The sequence below is a fragment of the Oncorhynchus mykiss genome, chromosome 12, assembly GCF_013265735.2.
Source record: "Oncorhynchus mykiss isolate Arlee chromosome 12, USDA_OmykA_1.1, whole genome shotgun sequence".
In the NCBI taxonomy this organism is placed as follows: Eukaryota; Metazoa; Chordata; class Actinopteri; order Salmoniformes; family Salmonidae; genus Oncorhynchus; species Oncorhynchus mykiss.
Window position 1 is genome coordinate 43040385 of NC_048576.1, and position 17867 is coordinate 43058251.

Consider the following 17867-nt stretch of genomic DNA (forward strand, 5'->3'; position numbering starts at 1 on the left):
TTATATTTCCACAGGTGTGTTTGTCAAATGCCCTGCGCTTTAGCCAGAGCCATTTACTGTGGCTGTAGTAGGTAGGTGGAAGTGACTGCAGTAGAAAGGTGGTGTGCGCAGTGCAATTGTGGGGGGGCACAACCCATCATAAGGTTGCTTAATAATGAGGATGTTGCCCCCCCCTCGCTGACACCTTCCCATTGCTTCCCTCCCACATGTGACTTTTTCCCTCTGTTCCTCTTTGATCTGCCTTTTATTAGAGTTTACACATTTACAAATGTAAATACACATGCACAGTCGCCTGCTAGGAGCACTCTCAATTAAAGCACACAGAGATCTGAAAACCTCAATGTCAGATTATGATCAGCGAGGTTTGAAAAGACATCAACTATTCATGTTGAAAACCCACATAAAAAGACTGACTGCGATGACTATGATGTGAAACAAATTATGCCCTATTCCCCATTTAGTGCCCTATTTTAACCTGGACCTTGGTCAAAAGTAGTGCACTAATAGGGACTAGGGTGTCATTTGGAATGAAGCATGACGCCTATAAATCACTCTGATGAATTATTCCAAAAAGTCTGTTCTAACGAGCACATCCTACTCCCAACACAGTAGCAAGCATCCCTCTCTGAAGTAGAAATCTAACAGCTCTCTCCACTTATGAGGATATGTTTCACCACACAACGTCAGGTGTTTTTGTTAATATCTAGAAACCCAGAGGGTTAGCCAATAGCCAACTACTCCTACTGTTTGAGTCATGGGCTGGCAGTTTCATTCTTTTGGCAGTTATCATCAAGAGCTAAAGTAAATAAAAAAAATTTCATGGTGCATTTTGTCAAAATGAAAGGATCCAAGTATAATCTAGTGCTGGACCTGTGCAGCAAAGACATTTGAACATAACTTTTTTATTTTAACAAAATGTGTTTTTTGGCAGAAAGGCCTTCTGGAACATGTGAACTTTAATGTGCCTTTAATAACAAACTTGTATGCTATCTGTTAATACAAATACAATTCTTAAAATACAAGCCTATTTGGTTTAGCCAGAGAAAAAGTCAGCAACCTTCCAGCTAGCCATGATTGGCTGAGATGAGTTGGCTGGACCTGCCGAGAAATGAGTTTGGATTGGTCTGCCACACTTCTGTCTATTTGAGCTGGTCAGTATGTGTAGGTAATCCTGTCTAACGCGGCTTTAAAAAAATATTGCGTAGTAGAACTGCATAAGTGTTGCTCTCCACTTTCTGGATGACCGAGTTTTGAAATCAGTGGAATTAGAGCATGATGGCTAAGGAGATGGAGAAAACACCTGTCTCCGGATTGCATCTTCAAACTAAGGGCAACCATGTAATCCGTGACAGAGAGGGAGAAGCATCCAGCCATGTTTACAGGTAAGATAGCTACATTTTCAGATTTTACGCGTTTGAAGTCCACAATTTTATTATTTTTTAATTTCACCTTTATTTAACCAGGTAGGCTAGTTGAGAACAAGTTATCATTTGCAACTGCGACCTGGCCAAGATAAAGCATAGCAGTGTGAACAGACAACACAGAGTTACACATGGAGTAAACAATTAACAAGTCAATAACACAGTAGAAAAAAAAGAGAGTCTATATACATTGTGTGCAAAAGGCATGAGGAGGTAGGCGAATAATTACAATTTTGCAGATTAACACTGGAGTGATAAATGATCAGATGGTCATGTACAGCTCCTTCGTTTTTGTTGACGTTGGGTGAGAGGTTATTTTCCTTGCACAACACTCCTAGGGCCCTCACCTCCTACTTGTAGGCTGTCTCTTCATTGTTGGTAATCAGGCCTACTACTGTTGTGTCGTTTGCGAACTTGATGATTGAGTTGGAGGTGTGCGTGGCCACACAGTCATGGGGGAACATGGAGTACATGAGGGGGCTGAGCACGCATCCTTGTGGGTGATGAACAGTATTCTTACATAGGTATTCCTGTTGTCCAGATGGGATAGGGCAGTGTGCAGTGCAATGGTGATTGCATTGTCTGTGGATCTGTTATGGTAGCACTCTCGTTTGAGTGTGCTAGAGCGCAGAATAACTGACGAATTTATGAACGCTTAGCACCCGTTGAATATGGCTGGTGTCAGTAAACGTTGGCAAAAAAAACGTAAATTGTTGCCAACAGCAGAGTTGCAGTCACAAACGCTCTGGATAACATAAAAACAACCTAACCAGCTTTGCAAGGGCAAGATAAATGGTCAGAGTGAGCTGTTCTCTCATTTGTGTCTGGAAGTAGTGAAGAGGGTAGTAAGTTTTATGTTCCTCGGCGTACACATCACGGACAAACTGAATTGGTCCACCCACACAGACAGTGTTGTGAAGAAGGCGCAGCAGCGCATCTTCAACATCCGGAGGCTGAAGAAATTCGGCTTGTCACCAAAAGCACTTCTACAGATGCACAATCGAGAGCATCCTGTCGGGCTGTGTCACCGCCTGGTACGGCAACTACCACACCCACAACCATAAGGCTCTCCAGAGGGTAGTGAGGTCTGCACAATGCATCACTGGGGGCAAACTACCTGCCCTCCAGGACACCTACACCACCCGATGTCACAGAAAGGCCATAAAGATCATCAAGGACAACAACCACCCGAGCCACTGCCTGTTCTCCCCGCTATCATCCAGAAGGTGAGGTCAGTACAGGTGCTTCAAAGCAGGGACCGAGAGACTGAAAAACAGCTTCTATCTCAAAGCGAAACTGTTAAACAGCCACCACTAACATTGAGTGGCTGCTGCTAACATACTGACTCAACTACAGCCACTTTCATAATGGAAATTGATAGAAAATGATGTAAGAAAATGTATCACTAGCCACTTATGCAGTTATGCATTAGGGGGCGCTATTAAACATTTTGGATGAAAAACGTTCCCGTTTTAAACAAGATATTTTGTCACGAAAAGATGCTCGACTATGCATATAATTGACAGCTTTGGAAAGAAAACACTGACTTTTCCAAAACTGCAAAGATATTGTCTGTGAGTGCCACAGAACTGATGTTACAGGCGAAACCCAGATAAAAATCCAACCAGGAAGTGCCGCATTTTTTGAAACCGCCTCATGCCAATGACTCCTTATATGGCTGTGAATGAGCTACGAATGAGCTTACGTTTTCCACGTTTTCCCCAAGGTGTCTACAGCATTGTGACGTCTTTTTAGGCATTTCCATTGAAGAATGGCTATAAGGGACCATATATAGCATGGTGTCTCCCGCAGAAAATCTTGCGTAAAATACTGAGGTAGCCATTTTTCCAATCGCTTCTTATGAGAAACCAATTGCCTCAACGGATATATTATCGAATATATATGTTAAAAACACCTTGAGGGTGGATCCTAAACAACGTTTGCCGTGTTTCTGTCGATATTATGGAGCAAATTTTGAAAAAAGTTTGGCGTTATAGTTGCAGCATTTTCTGGTCGATTTCTCAGCCAAGCATGATGAAGAAACGGGAGCTATTTCGCCTACAAAAATAACCTTTTTGGAAAAAAGGAACATTTGCTATCTAACTGGGAGTCTCCTGAGTGAAAGCATCTGAAGTTCTTCAAAGGTAAATTATTTAATTTGGGTGCTTTTCCTATTTCCGTGAAAATGTTGCCTGCTGCCAGCAGAGTCTAGCATAGCATTATGCCATGATAAACACAAATGCTTGTCTAGCGTTGGCTGTAACGTATATTTTGAAAATCTGAGATGACAGTGTTGTTAACAAAAGGCTAAGCTTGTATTTGAATATATTTATTTCATTTGCGATTTTTTGCGTATTTATGTCCGCTGCGTTATGCTAATGCATTTGAGACTATGATTACGCTCCCGGATACGGGTTTGCTCATCGCAAGAGGTTATTAAACAATGCCAGTTAATATAATGTTTACATAACCTACATTACTCATCTCATATGTATATGTATATACTGTACTCTATCATCTACTGCATCTTGCCATCTTTATGTAATACATGTATCACTAGCCACTTTAAACTATGCCACTTTTATGTTTACATACCCTACATTACTCATCTCATATGTATATACTGTACTCGATACCATCTACTGCATCTTGCCTATGCCGTTCTGTACCATCACTCATTCATATATCTTTATGTACATATTCTTTATCCCTTTACACTTGTGTATAAGGTAGTAGTTGTGGAATTGTTAGGTTAGATTACTCGTTGGTTATTACTGCATTGTCGGAACTAGAAGCACAAGTATTTCGCAACACTTGCATTAACATCTGCTAACCATGTTTATGTGACAAATAAACATTTATTTGATTTGTGATTGTCTCCACCCCCTCCAGTGTTGCTGATTTCCACCAGTGTATGTATCCCTGTGTTTCCTGTCTCTCTGTGCCAGTTCATCCTGTTTGTTTCTCAGTCAACCAGCGTTTTTCCCGTTCTCCTGCTTTTTGCATTCTCCTTTTTCTAGTCCTCCCGGTTTTGACCCTTGCCTGTTTCTGGACTTTGTACCCACCTGCCTGACCATTCTGCATGCCTTGACCACAAGCCTGTCTGCCACTATGTACCTCCTGGACTCTGATCTGGTTTTGACCTTTTTGCCTGTCCACGACCACTCTCTTGCCTACCCCTTTGGATTAATAAACATTGTAAGACTCCAACCATCTGCCTCCAGTGTCTGCATTTGGGCCTCACCTTGTGCCTTGATACATGCAGGTAATATTGTGGAACTGGATACAGACACCACCAGAGCATTCTAGAGTTCATGATTAAATTTCTCGAAAAACCTTAGCCCCAGAGAACACCTAGCCCCTATACCCCTGTGTAGATCTGAGAAGACTACATACTGTAGGTGTAAGCAATATTGCACCAAAGAACATCCAAGATCACTGACCTCAAATTCCCCATAACATCATCATAAACCAAGCCTCAGAAAAGCCTTAATTTATTTTTATTTAAAAATAAATTTTAAAAATACCCCTTTTTCTCCCCAATTTTGTGGTATCCAATTGTTTTAGTAGCTACTATCTTGTCTCATCGCTACAAGTCCCATACGGGCTCGGGAGAGACGAAGGTTGAAAGTCATGCGTCCTCCGATACACAACCCAACCAAGCCGCACTGCTTCTTAACACAGCGCGCATCCAACCCGGAAGCACCAATGTGTCGGAGGAAACACCGTGCACCTGGCAACCTTGGTTAGCGCGCATTAAGCCCGGCTCGCCACAGGAGTCGCTGGTGCGCGATGAGACAAGGACATCCCGGACAACGCTAGGCCAATTGTGCTTCGCCCCACGGACCTCCCGGTCGCGGCCGGTTACGACAGAGCCTGGGAGCAAACCCAGAGTCTCTGATGGCACAGCTGGCGCTGCAGTACAGCGCCCTTAACCACTGCACCACCCGGGAGGCCCAGAAAAGCCTTAATTTGCACCTATACCAGTATTCTACATCATACCATTTTTTTTCTCTCTTTTATGGCTCACAGCGGTATTTAAATCTAATTTCCATCAAAGCTGGGATAAAAGAAAGTTTCAAGCTATTAGAGAACATACAGTGGGGTCTAGAATTATTGGATCCCTTGATAAAGATGAGCAAGAAAGACTGTATAAAATACTGAGTCACATGGTCATATGACATGAAAATAGAGCTCTTTGGCCACGCACACCAGATTTGGGTTCGGCCTTGGAAAGAACAATATGCAGAAAACACCTAATTCCTACTGTAAAATATGGTAATGGTCCTCTGATGTTATGGGGATATTTTGCTTCCACTGGCCCTGGGGCACTTGTTAAGGACAACAGCATCATGAACTTTACCAAGTACCTGGGCATTTTAGTCAAAAACCTGGTTGCCTCTGCCAGAAAGCTCAAACTTGGCTGCAAGTGAGTCTTCCAGTAAGACAATAACCCCAGACACACCATCGAAATCCAGAAATAAATGTTTAAATGACGACAAAATAAACATTTTTCAATGGCCATCTCAGTCTCCGGACCTGAATCCCATTGAAAACCTGTGGTTTGAATTGAAGAGGGCAGTCTACAAGTGCAGTGTTACGTCCGTCGTTGGAATAAGACCAAAGCGCAGAGTGGAAAGTGTACATCTTTCTTTCTTTTAGATGAACACCAAAAACAACAAAAGATCAACGAACGTAAAATTCTGGACTGCAGAGCGTCGCTGGAGGCTCTGGACCTTGGATCGTCACTGGAGGCTTTGTGCCACGGATCATCACTGGAGACTGTGGACCGTCTCGGGAGGTTCCCGGACTGTGGACCGTCTCGGGAGGTTCCGGACTGTGGACCGTCTCGGGAGGTTCCGGACTGTGGACCGTCTCGGGAGGTTCCGGACTGTGGACCGTCTCGGGAGGTTCCGGACTGGGAACTGTCACCGGAAGCTCTGGACTGGGAACTGTCACCGGAAGCTCTGGACTGGGAACTGTCGCCGGAAGCTCTGGACTGGGAACTGTCGCCGGAAGCTCTGGACTGTTGAGGCGCACTGGAGGCCTGATGCATGGGACCGGCACAGGTGGCACCGGGCTGATCACGGGGAGTGCGGGGAGGGGGCACAGGACGTACTGGATTGTGGAGGCCTGATGTGTGGGACCCGTACAGGTGGCACCGGGCAGATGACGCACCTCAGGGCGAGAGCGGGGAGGAGGTATGGGACGTACTAGACTGTGGAGACGCACTGGAGGTCTGGAGTGTAGAGCTGGCACAACCCGTCCTGGCTGGATGCTCACTTTAGCCCGGCAAGTGCGGGCGCTGGCACAGGACTCACTGGGCTGTGAAGGCGCACTGGAGACACGGTGCGTAGAACTGCATAACATGGTGCCTGAACGGCGACACACACCCCAGGGTGAGTGCGCGGAGGAGACACAGGATGCACCGGACTGGTGAGGTGCACCGGAGGCCAGATGCGTGAAACCGGTGCACATGACACCGGACTGGTGTCACGCTCAACAGCACGCCCACTCTGCAGCTCTCTCAACGCCAGCACCTCTCTCCGGAATCTTGCGTCGAGCTCCTCACTCGACTCCCTGACTGGCACTGGTTCAACCCTCGGCTCCGCCGACCACTCCGCGTGGAAAGTGTACAACGAATGTAAAGTTCTGCAGGGCTATACAGCTACTGTGCAAAAACAAGATCCCACAAACTCAGGTGGAAAACAGGCTGCCTAAGTATGATTCCCAATCAGAGACAACGATAGAATTCTGCCTCTGATTGGGAACCATACCCGGCCATCAAAGAAATAGAAAACTAGAATACCCACCCAAATCACATCCTGACCTAACCAAATAGAGAGATAAGCAGGCTCTCTAAGGTCAGGGTGTGACACACAGACGAAGGATATGAAGGATCTGGAAAGATTCTGTATGGAGGAATGGTCTAAGATCCCTCCCAATGTGTTATCCAATCTCATAAAACGTTTTAGAAAAAGGTTCAGCGTCATTATTCTCGCAAGGGAAAGGTGCTCGAGTATTGAAAACAGGGATGTCAATCATTTTGACCCCTATCTTTATTATTATTATTATTACTTGTTCAACAAAATCAATTTCCTTTAGCAATTGTATTAATATAATACAAATAAAATAAGCATACAATATAACTTAGTATTTGGATTATTTATTTTATACAGTCTTTCTTGCTCATCTTTAAGAAGGCATTCCGGACCCCACTGTATAGACTAGCCTTGCATCTCAGCCTGCTCCGTTCTCTTCTGTTCCGCCCTAATGCTCTGGTGCTCAGCAATGACACCGCCATCAATCAAATTGCCTCAGGATCCGCTGATTAGGAAAAATATACTATCTCAGGAGTGCAATGCCGTTAATGGGGCTCAAATCAGACCATTATCCACTTCATTAGAACATATGGCTTGAACACTGTCGGTTTTAACATTAAAATATTGCTGGGGCAAACTCCATCAACAAAGCTTATACACATCGAAACCAGTACACTACACAGGCTACACATTGACTGCACTAATAACCAATCCCAGAAATGAGTTTTGAGCCATACACATAAACGTTTTAACATTAGAGTTATGATCGGTTTATAGCTACTTCCCATTTCTTTAGCTCTTATTGCATGGAAGACCACGGTAGTCGAGGATACTTTTACAGAGTAAACTAGCTAATAATCGGTCTGCAATATTGTGACACAGCACTGCCTGTTACAAAGGGGCCTGGTTAACAATATGCTTAATCTAATGCACAGTTCCAGTTCCATTACATATATTTATAACTAACCCCTCTTCTACATGTGGTTCTATGAGTATTACAGTCTGCCATCAAACATCAACGATAAGACATGTAGCCTATAGGATATTATAGCTAGCCTACCTCAAAACAGATGTTCGCCACTGCTCCATTATGAAAACAAATCACATTTTATCGGTTGCATACACATATTTTGCAGATGTTACAGCGAAATGCTAGCTCCAACAGTGCAGTAATACATAACAATACACGCATCCATATTACCAGTCAAAAGTTTGGACACACATACTTTTTATTTGTATAATTTTCTACATTGTAAAATAATAGTAAAGACATCTAAACTATGAAATAACACATATGGAATCATGTAGTAACCAAAAAAGTGTTAACCAGTGTTAACTATATTTATTCTAAGAAACCACCCTTTGCCTTGATGGTAGGGGTGGTATACAAAAGATAGCCCTATTTGGTAAAAGACCAAGTCCATGTTATGGCAAGAAAAGCTCAATAAGCACAGAGAAAGGACAGTCCAACATTACTTTAAGACATGAAGGAAGGTCAATCCGGTAGATTTCAAGAACTTTTGAACGTTTCTTCAAGTGCATGTGGACTGCCAAAAGAAAGGAAGGCCCAGAGTTACCTCTGCTGCAGAGGATACGTTAATTAGAGTTAAGTTCGTTAGAGTTAACAGCCTCAGAAATTGTAGAACAAATAAATGCTTCACAGAGTTCAAATAACAGACATCTCAATATCAACTGTTCAGAGGAGACCATGTGAATCAGGCGTTAATGGTCAAATTGGTACAAAGAAACCACTACTAAATGAAACCAATAAGAAGAAGAGACTTGCTTGGGCTAAGAAACACGAGCTATGGACATTAGACTTGGAAATCTGTCCAAATTTGAGATTTTTGATTCCAATCGCCGTGGATATGTGAGAAACAGAGTAGGTGAACGGATGATCTCCGATTGTGTGGTTCCCACCGTGAAGCATGGAGGAGGAGGTTTGATGGTGTGGGGGTGCTTTGCTGGTGTCACTGTCAGTGATTTATTTAGAATTCAAGGCACACTTAACCAGCATGGCTACCACAGCATTCTGCAGCGATACGCCATCCCATCTGGGTGGTGCTTAGTGGGAATTTCATTTGTTTTTCAAGAGGACAATGACCCAACACACCTCCAAGCTGTGTAAGGGCTATTTGACCAAGAAGGAGAGTGATGGAGTGCTGCATCAGATGGCCTGACCTCCACAATACACCTGACCTCAACCCAATTGAGATGGTTTTGGATGAGTTGGACCGCAGAGTGAAGGAAAAGCAGACAAAAAGTGCTCAACCTATGTGGGTACTCCTTCAATACTAGTTAGTTGAGAGAATGCCATGAGTGTAAGGACAGATGCTGGAGGCAAGTCCAGGGAGTGAACATTTAATGAAACACGGACATGAAACAGGCGCTGGACAAGCCGGCTGAGGCGTGGGATCCTGACAATCCCGCTGAGGCGCGGGAGCCCGACGAGGCATGACGTGGGATGGGCCCCTGCCAAGCCAAGAAACCCTCTCAAGTCAGCTAAGGCGTGGAATCCCAACGAGCCAGCTGAGGCACCCCCAGTTCCAATCAGTGATGGCACCCGGACCCGTCACCAACAAAAAAATGAGAATAATATTTCCCTGATGCTTCACATATTGCTGTCAGCATTCTGTAAGGACAGATGCTGGAGACGAGAAGCAAGTACAGGGAGTGAACATTTAATGAAACACAGACATGAAACAGAACACGGATAGCGTCTGGACAGGGGAAACGTAAACAACAATAATACTGACACGGGGAACCAACGGAGGAACAGACAGATATACAGTAGATGGGTCAATCAACAAAGTGAAGGAGTCCCGGTGAGTCCAATGAGTGCTGATGCACATAATGATGGTGACAGGTGTGCTTAATGAAGGTCAGCCTGGTGCCCTCGAGTGCCAGAGAGGGAGAGCGGGAGCAGTTGTCATGAAGGCAAAGGGAAGCTACTTTGAAGAATATAAAATATATTTGGGTTTGTTTAACACTATCATGCCCTGACCTTAGAGCCTTGTTTATTCTCGATTTTGTTAGGTCAGGGTGTGACTTGGGTGGGCAAATCTCGTGACCACGAAGGAAGCACGAGAGGCAGCCCAAGAAAATGATTTGGGGTGGCACACGGGGTGGTTGGTGGAGCCATGTTTCAGACCAGAGCCAACTCCCCGTTTAAGGAGCGTGTGACCGTTCATGCACCATGTTACGCTGTGATACGCACTGTGTCTCCAGTGCGCATTCACAGCCCGGTGCGTTCTGTGCCAGCTCCTCGCACTTACCATGCGAAAGTGAGGATACAGCCAGGACGGGTTGTGCCGGCTCAGCGCTCCTGGTCTCCAGTACGCCTCCTCGGTCCAGGATATCCTGTGCCGGCTCTACGCACTGTCTCGCCGGTGCGCCTTCACAGCCCAGTGCGTCCTGTGCCAGCAGCCCGCACTTGCCGGACTAAAGTGAGCATCCAGCCAGGCGTGTTGTGCCAGCTCCATGCACCCGGCCACCAGTGCGTGTCTCCAGCCTGGTACGTCCTGTGCCTGCTCCATGCACGAAGCCTCCAGTGGTGATCCATGGCCCGAAGCCTCCAGTGGTGATCCATGGCCTGAAGCCTCCAGTGATGATCCATTCCACGAAGCCTCCAGTGATGATCCATGGCATGAAGCCACCAGTGATGATCCATGGCCCGGAGCCTCCAGTGATTATCTATGGCCCGGAGCCTCCAGTGATGATCCATGGCCCGGAGCCTCCAGTGATGATCCATGGCCCGGAGCCTCCAGTGATTATCTATGGCCCGGAGCCTCCAGTGATGATCCATGGCCAGAAGCCTCCAGTGATGATCCATTCCACGAAGCCTCCAGTGATGATCCATGGCATGAAGCCACCAGTGATGATCCATGGCCCGGAGCCTCCAGTGATGATCCATGGCCCGGAGCCTCCAGTGATGATCCATGGCCCGGAGCCTCCAGTGATGATCCATGGCCAGAAGCCTCCAGTGATGATCCATGGCCCAGAGCCTCCAGTGATGATCCATGGCCCGGAGCCTCCAGTGGTGATCCATGGCCTGAAGCCTCCAGTGATGATCCATTCCACGAAGCCTCCAGTGATGATCCATGGCATGAAGCCACCAGTGATGATCCATGGCCCGGAGCCTCCAGTGATGATCCATGGCCCGGAGCCTCCAGTGATTATCTATGGCCCGGAGCCTCCAGTGATGATCCATGGCCCGGAGCCTCCAGTGATGATCCATGGCCCGGAGCCTCCAGTGATGATCCATGGCCCGGAGCCTCCAGTGATGATCCATGGCCAGAAGCCTCCAGTGATGATCCATTCCACGAAGCCTCCAGTGATGATCCATGGCATGAAGCCACCAGTGATGATCCATGGCCCGGAGCCTCCAGTGATGATCCATGGCCTGGAGCTTCCAGTGATGATCCATGGCCCGGAGCCTCCAGTGATGATCCATGGCCAGAAGCCTCCAGTGATGATCCATGGCCCGGAGCCTCCAGTGATGATCCATGGCCCGGAGCCTCCAGTGGTGATCCATGGCCTGAAGCCTCCAGTGGTGATCCATGGCCCGGAGCCTCCAGTGATGATCCATGGCCCGGAGCCTCCAGTGATTATCTATGGCCCGGAGCCTCCAGTGATGATCCATGGCCCGGAGCCTCCAGTGATGATCCATGGCCCGGAGCCTCCAGTGATTATCTATGGCCCGGAGCCTCCAGTGATGATCCATGGCCCGGAGCCTCCAGTGATGATCCATGGCCCGGAGCCTCCAGTGATGATCCATGGCCCGGAGCCTCCAGTGATGATCCATGGCCAGAAGCCTCCAGTGATGATCCATTCCACGAAGCCTCCAGTGATGATCCATGGCATGAAGCCACCAGTGATGATCCATGGCCCGGAGCCTCCAGTGATGATCCATGGCCCGGAGCCTCCAGTGATGATCCATGGCCCGGAGCCTCCAGTGATGATCCATGGCCCGGAGCCTCCAGTGATTATCTATGGCCCGGAGCCTCCAGTGATGATCCATGGCCCGGAGCCTCCAGTGATGATCCATGGCCCGGAGCCTCCAGTGATGATCCATGGCCAGAAGCCTCCAGAGACTATCCAAGGTCCGGAGTCTCCAGCAAGGGTCTGCGGTCCAGAGCCTCCGGCGACGGTCGGCGGTCCAGAGCCTCCGGCGACGGTCGGCGGTCCAGAGCCTCCGGCGACGGTCGGCGGTCCAGAGCCTCCGGCGACGGTCGGCGGTCCAGAGCTTCCAGAGACGGTCCCCGGTCCGGAGCTTCCAGAGACGGTGCCCAGTCCGGAGTCCGCGACGACGATCTACGGTCCCGAGTCCCCGGCAACGATCCCCGCACCAGAGGTGCCACCAAAATGGGGGGAGCCTCAAGCGGAGCGGGGTCTGCGTCCAGCACCGGAGCCTCCACCGAGATGAGACGCCCACTCGGACCCTCATAGGTTCAGGTTTGCGTCTGGAGTCCGCACCTTTGGGGGGGGTTTATTCTCTATTTGGTTAGGTCAGGGTGTGACTTGGTTGGGCAAATCTATGTTTCTATTTCTTTGTTGGCCTAGTATGGTTCCCAATCAGAGACAGCTGTTTATCGTTGTCTCTGATTGGGGATCATACTTAAAGCAGCCCTTTTTTCCACCTTAGATTGTGGGATCTTGTTTGCGTTCTGCTCTGCATATAGCTTCACGTTCGTTTTTTTATTTTGTTGGTTTTTCGGTGTCATTTAAATAATGCTGCACCTTGGTCCAATCCATCTTTAAATGAGCGTAACAAACACTCTTTTGGTTACTACATGATTCCTTATGTGTTATTTCATAGTTTTGAAGTCATCACTATTATTCTACAATGTAGAAAATAGTAAAAATAAAGAAAAAAACCCTTGAATGAGTAGGTGTGTCCAAACTTTTGACTGGTACTGTATATAATTGATTAGACTGTGAACGAGCACCACACGTTGGATGCTTTCCATACTGTACGTTTTTACAAGTTAGGTGGAATCTACTGGGAGATTGTAAAAGCTAATAAAACAAGTACACCACCAACTGCACAGATAATAACGGATGACTTAGTGAAGTGCATTCCCAGACTGGTGTTGTTCTACATGTGCTTCTCCCTTTATTTATGTTTATTCAATTTTACATCCCTTCCACAGTGAAAGAGAAAGTATACCAATTTGTTTTTCTATGGGGTAATGATGAAAATAATCATGTCCTCTAAACCTTCAAGCTGCATACTGGACCCTATTCCAACTAAACTACTGAAAGAGCTGCTTCCTGTGCTTGGCCCTCCTATGTTGAACATAATAAACGGCTCACTATCCACTGGATGTGTACCAAACTCACTAAAAGTGGCAGTATTAAAGCCTCTCTTGAAAAAGCCAAACCTTGACCCAGAAAATATAAAAAACTATCGGCCTATATCGAATCTTCCATTCCTCTCAAAAATTGTAGAAAAGGCTGTTGCGCAGCAACTCACTGCCTTCCTGAAGACAAACAATGTATACGAAATGCTTCAGTCTGGTTTTAGACCCCATCATAGCACTGAGACTGCACTTGTGAAGGTGGTAAATTACATTTTAATGGCATCGGACCGAGGCTCTGCATCTGTCCTCGCGCTCCTAGACCTTAGTGCTGCTTTTGATCCATCGATCATTTTACCTTGGTTACTGCTAACCTACAAAGCATTACATGGGCTTGCTCCTACCAATCTCTCTGATTTGGTCCTGCTGTACATATTTACACGTACACTACGGTCACAAGACGCAGGCCTCCTAATTGTCCCTAGAATTTCTAAGCAAACAGCTGGAGGCAGGGCTTTCTTTCTCTGCTTCTAACCCTATTACAGGGGCTGAGTCACTGGCTTACTGGGGCTCTCTCATGCCGTCCCTGGAAGGGGTGCGTCACCTGAGTGGGTTGATTCACTGATGTGGTCATCCTGTCTGGGTTGGCGCCCCCCCTTGGGTTGTGCCATGGCGGAGATCTTTGTGGGCTATACTCAGCCTTGTCTCAGGATGGTAAGTTGGTGGTTGAAGATATCCCTCTAGTGGTGTGGGGGCTGTGCTTTGGCAAAGTGGGTGGGGTTTATCCTTCCTGTTTGGCCCTGTCTGGGGGTGTCCTCGGATGGGGCCACAGTGTCTCCTGACCCCTCCTGTCTCAGCCTCCAGTATTTATGCTGCAGTAGTTTATGTGTCGGGGGGCTAGGGTCAGTTTGTTATATCTGGAGTACTTCTCCTGTCCTATTCGGTGTCCTGTGTGAATCTAAGTGTGCGTTCTCTAATTCTCTCCTTCTCTCTTTTTTTCTCTCTCTCGGAGGACCTGAGCCCTAGGACCATTCCCCAGGACTACCTGACATGATGACTCCTTGCTGTCCCCAGTCCACCTGGCCGTGCTGCTGCTCCAGTTTCAACTGTTCTGCCTTATTATTATTCGACCATGCTGGTCATTTATGAACATTTGAACATCTTGGCCATGTTCTGTTATAATCTCCACCCGGCATAGCCAGAAAAGGACTGGCCACCCCACATAGCCTGGTTCCTCTCTAGGTTTCTTCCTAGGTTTTGGCCTTTCTAGGGAGTTTTTCCTAGCCACCGTGCTTCTACACCTGCATTGCTTGCTGTTTGGGGTTTTAGGCTGGGTTTCTGTACAGCACTTTGAGATATCAGCTGATGTACGAACGGCTATATAAATACATTTGATTTGATTTAATAAGAGGTTCTCATTGACTGAGGGGTATGAAGGCCACCAAATACACCAGAGAGGGAGATGCACACGCACACATATACAGTGAAAGAGCGAGAGGGAGAGCGACACAGGCACAGGCACAAGCACAAAGAGACACACACAAAGAGGGAGAGAGATAGAAGAGAGACACACACATACTGTACATCAGACAAAATATGTTTTTCTCCATCATCCGCCCAGAATGTATCTAGATTCTAAGGCTTTGGCTTACCTTGGACGAGGATGTGCACTGACGTCGTCCTCGGTCTGCTGCTCGTCTGCACCGCGCAGATGTATGGGCCTTCATCTGTCATGTCCACATCCTCAATCTTGATGGTGAACTCCTCCTGATTGAGTGTAACCAGGCTCACCCTGGGATCCACAGACCACTTATCCTCGCCGGCGTACAGTATACTCGACCGGTTGAGCCAGGCCGTGTGTGTGACAATGTCCCCTTGTGCGCACCTATAGGACGAGAAAGAAGGAACATTGCCAAATCAAACACAAGGTGAAATACAAAACGGAAAAGTAACGCTTTGCTTTGCATCAGGTGAGAAACCACAGCAGGCCCCATTTGTGATGTCACAGCTTTCCCTCTATGGCATTCGTCACTTCTGTTCCAGTGATGAGAGTGAGGGTGGGACAGTGTCCAGGGGGGCTGTTGTGTCATGAAGGAAAAATAAGTCAGAAGTTACATGCTTGTGTATACTCGATATCGAGTGTCGATGGCGGTCATAGCAAATGACCACAGTGCTTGTGATGCCTCTGTGCACGGATTTCTCTAGGATATCTAAGAGAATCCAACCTTTGTTGCTTTAGAAATGTGTACTGCATTTGGTGCATTCAAATATCTTCTGTGAGATACGGTAAATGTCATTATCCTTTTCATCATAGTCAAATGAACCTTAACCCATGTTCAGCTAACTTTTTGGAGGTGCTGGTCCAGGGGTTATCCATGTCAAGTGTTTGACAAATCACTAATATCTGTCAATAGGTTACTGTATTGATTATGTTAACTATGCTAAATCATATGCAATTACAGTATGAGCATACTCTATTTGTGGAACGCCTGGATAACCTCAGGTTTACTGTTATATGATGACTCGACTTGGAGGTCACACAAGAAGACTTACAACGTGGGTAGTGCACGTGTGTGACGTGTGATTGTGTGTGCATCTCTGCCCATGCAACTCCAATTAATGGAAAGCTGAGAACTTCCTTAGGCACTTTGCTGGAAGAGATCCAACAGAACACACTAACTTATTTGGCTGATTGGCATATCTGGTCGGTCAACTTCCTTGTCCTTCATTCACGCCATTCCTCCGAAATGGGAAAAGCATAGGCATAGTGGCGGTCAGTGCCGTTTATGATGAGGGAGGACAAAACATTTTTTCACAAGCTTCGCCTTTTTTCTATTACAGCATATTGGATGACTGTCATTCATATTCCATTCACCCAGTACATTGTAACATTGATAGGTTTAGGCTACTAAATGATACTCAAATCTTCCCTATACCCAACGTGAGATTGCTACAACCTAGCCTATGATGAAAGTTTACAACATAGGTGCACACAGGTTGAGATAAAATGTTGAGGTGACAGACAGTGACACATTAAATACAGCCTTGCACACTCTTGCCTGCATCTAGCTGATCTAGGGTGTAATCATTAGTCCAACAGTTTTTAAGAAACTATTTTCAACAGAATCGGCAGAATGAATACAGCCCTGATCACACATAAACACAGTTCACTTTCATAGCAGCCACATTGTATTCCTTCCCTCACCTTTTCACTTCATTTGTGGACTTCAATGCACAACACATCTGTATGTGACCAGGCGAAAAAACCTTTCCAAGCCAAACCATGTCATAACCGCTACACACGGCCTACATTGTTGTTCCCATATTAGCTAAAGTAACGTTCCTTGTCAACATAGCTAATATAACTAATGTATTAGTACACCCGCTACAATCATGCAGTAACGTTACAGTGTATAGTCAGTAAGCAGTTTAGCATTTACACCATTGGGCCCCGGTGGCAATAAATGAATAAAACCAAAAGCTTACATTGACTTAGAAGAGTTCCAGTGTTGTGTTGGATAGTCATAGTCAGCTAGCTAACATGACATCCCTCTGTTTGAGCCGGGTGGTTGAGTAGGCTAAACTATCCATCTACATTTTCTAGCTAACTGAAACTGAAAGTGGAAAAAATGACAAAAATGTCAACCACTCTCACTCTTGCTTCTCTTCATTTTTGAAGAAATCATTTTTTTGAAAACTGTTCAACTATTGTCCTTCTCTCTCTTTGAGTCAACTACTTACCACATTTTATGTACTGCAGTGCTAGCTATCTTATGCTTTCAGTTCTAGATTCATTCTCTGATCCTTTGATTTTTTTGGACAACATGTCAGTTCATGCTGCAAGAACTCTGAAAACTGTCATGACTTGGGCCTGATGGGGAGGTTTATGACCCCCATAAATACCTTTCCCCTTTTTCCTCTCTCTACTCTACCGATGTGACTATTGAAAATGCCTTTGTTAACATGGAGAGTCTGGTAACATCAAAAGGTGGGAAACTGAACCATATTTCGGTAATCCAACCAGTTGAAAATATGCGTTGGTACTTAATGAGTATGATGTCAGAGATCAGTTGGTGTCTGAGACATTATTACTGATGATAGGACGACATGGACTGTATCTTGGAAAGTCTACACATTCTAGTTATCAGATTCACGTGGAATTGTTGTGCAATTGAACCTTTCTGGGATAGGGGGCAACATTTTCACTTTTGGATGAATAGCGTGCCCAGAGTGAACTGCCTCCTACTTTGTCCCAGATGCTAATATATGCATATTATTATTAGACAGAAAACACTCTGAAGTTTCTAAAACTGTTTGAATGATGT

The 17867-nt window shown here is 46.1% G+C and overlaps 1 protein-coding gene across 7 annotated transcripts in view; it reads right to left on the reverse strand.

The window, feature by feature from the left end:
• The window catches only part of LOC110538899 (opioid-binding protein/cell adhesion molecule), a 560346-nt gene that overhangs the window by 82948 nt on the left and 459531 nt on the right, over window positions 1-17867 (reverse strand). For all 7 annotated transcript variants that reach the window (XM_036937611.1, XM_036937614.1, XM_036937610.1 and 4 more), the window contains one exon: window positions 15195-15427. In XM_036937611.1, the coding sequence (XP_036793506.1) occupies window positions 15195-15427 (233 nt within the window). The remainder of the gene's footprint in view (window positions 1-15194; window positions 15428-17867) is intronic.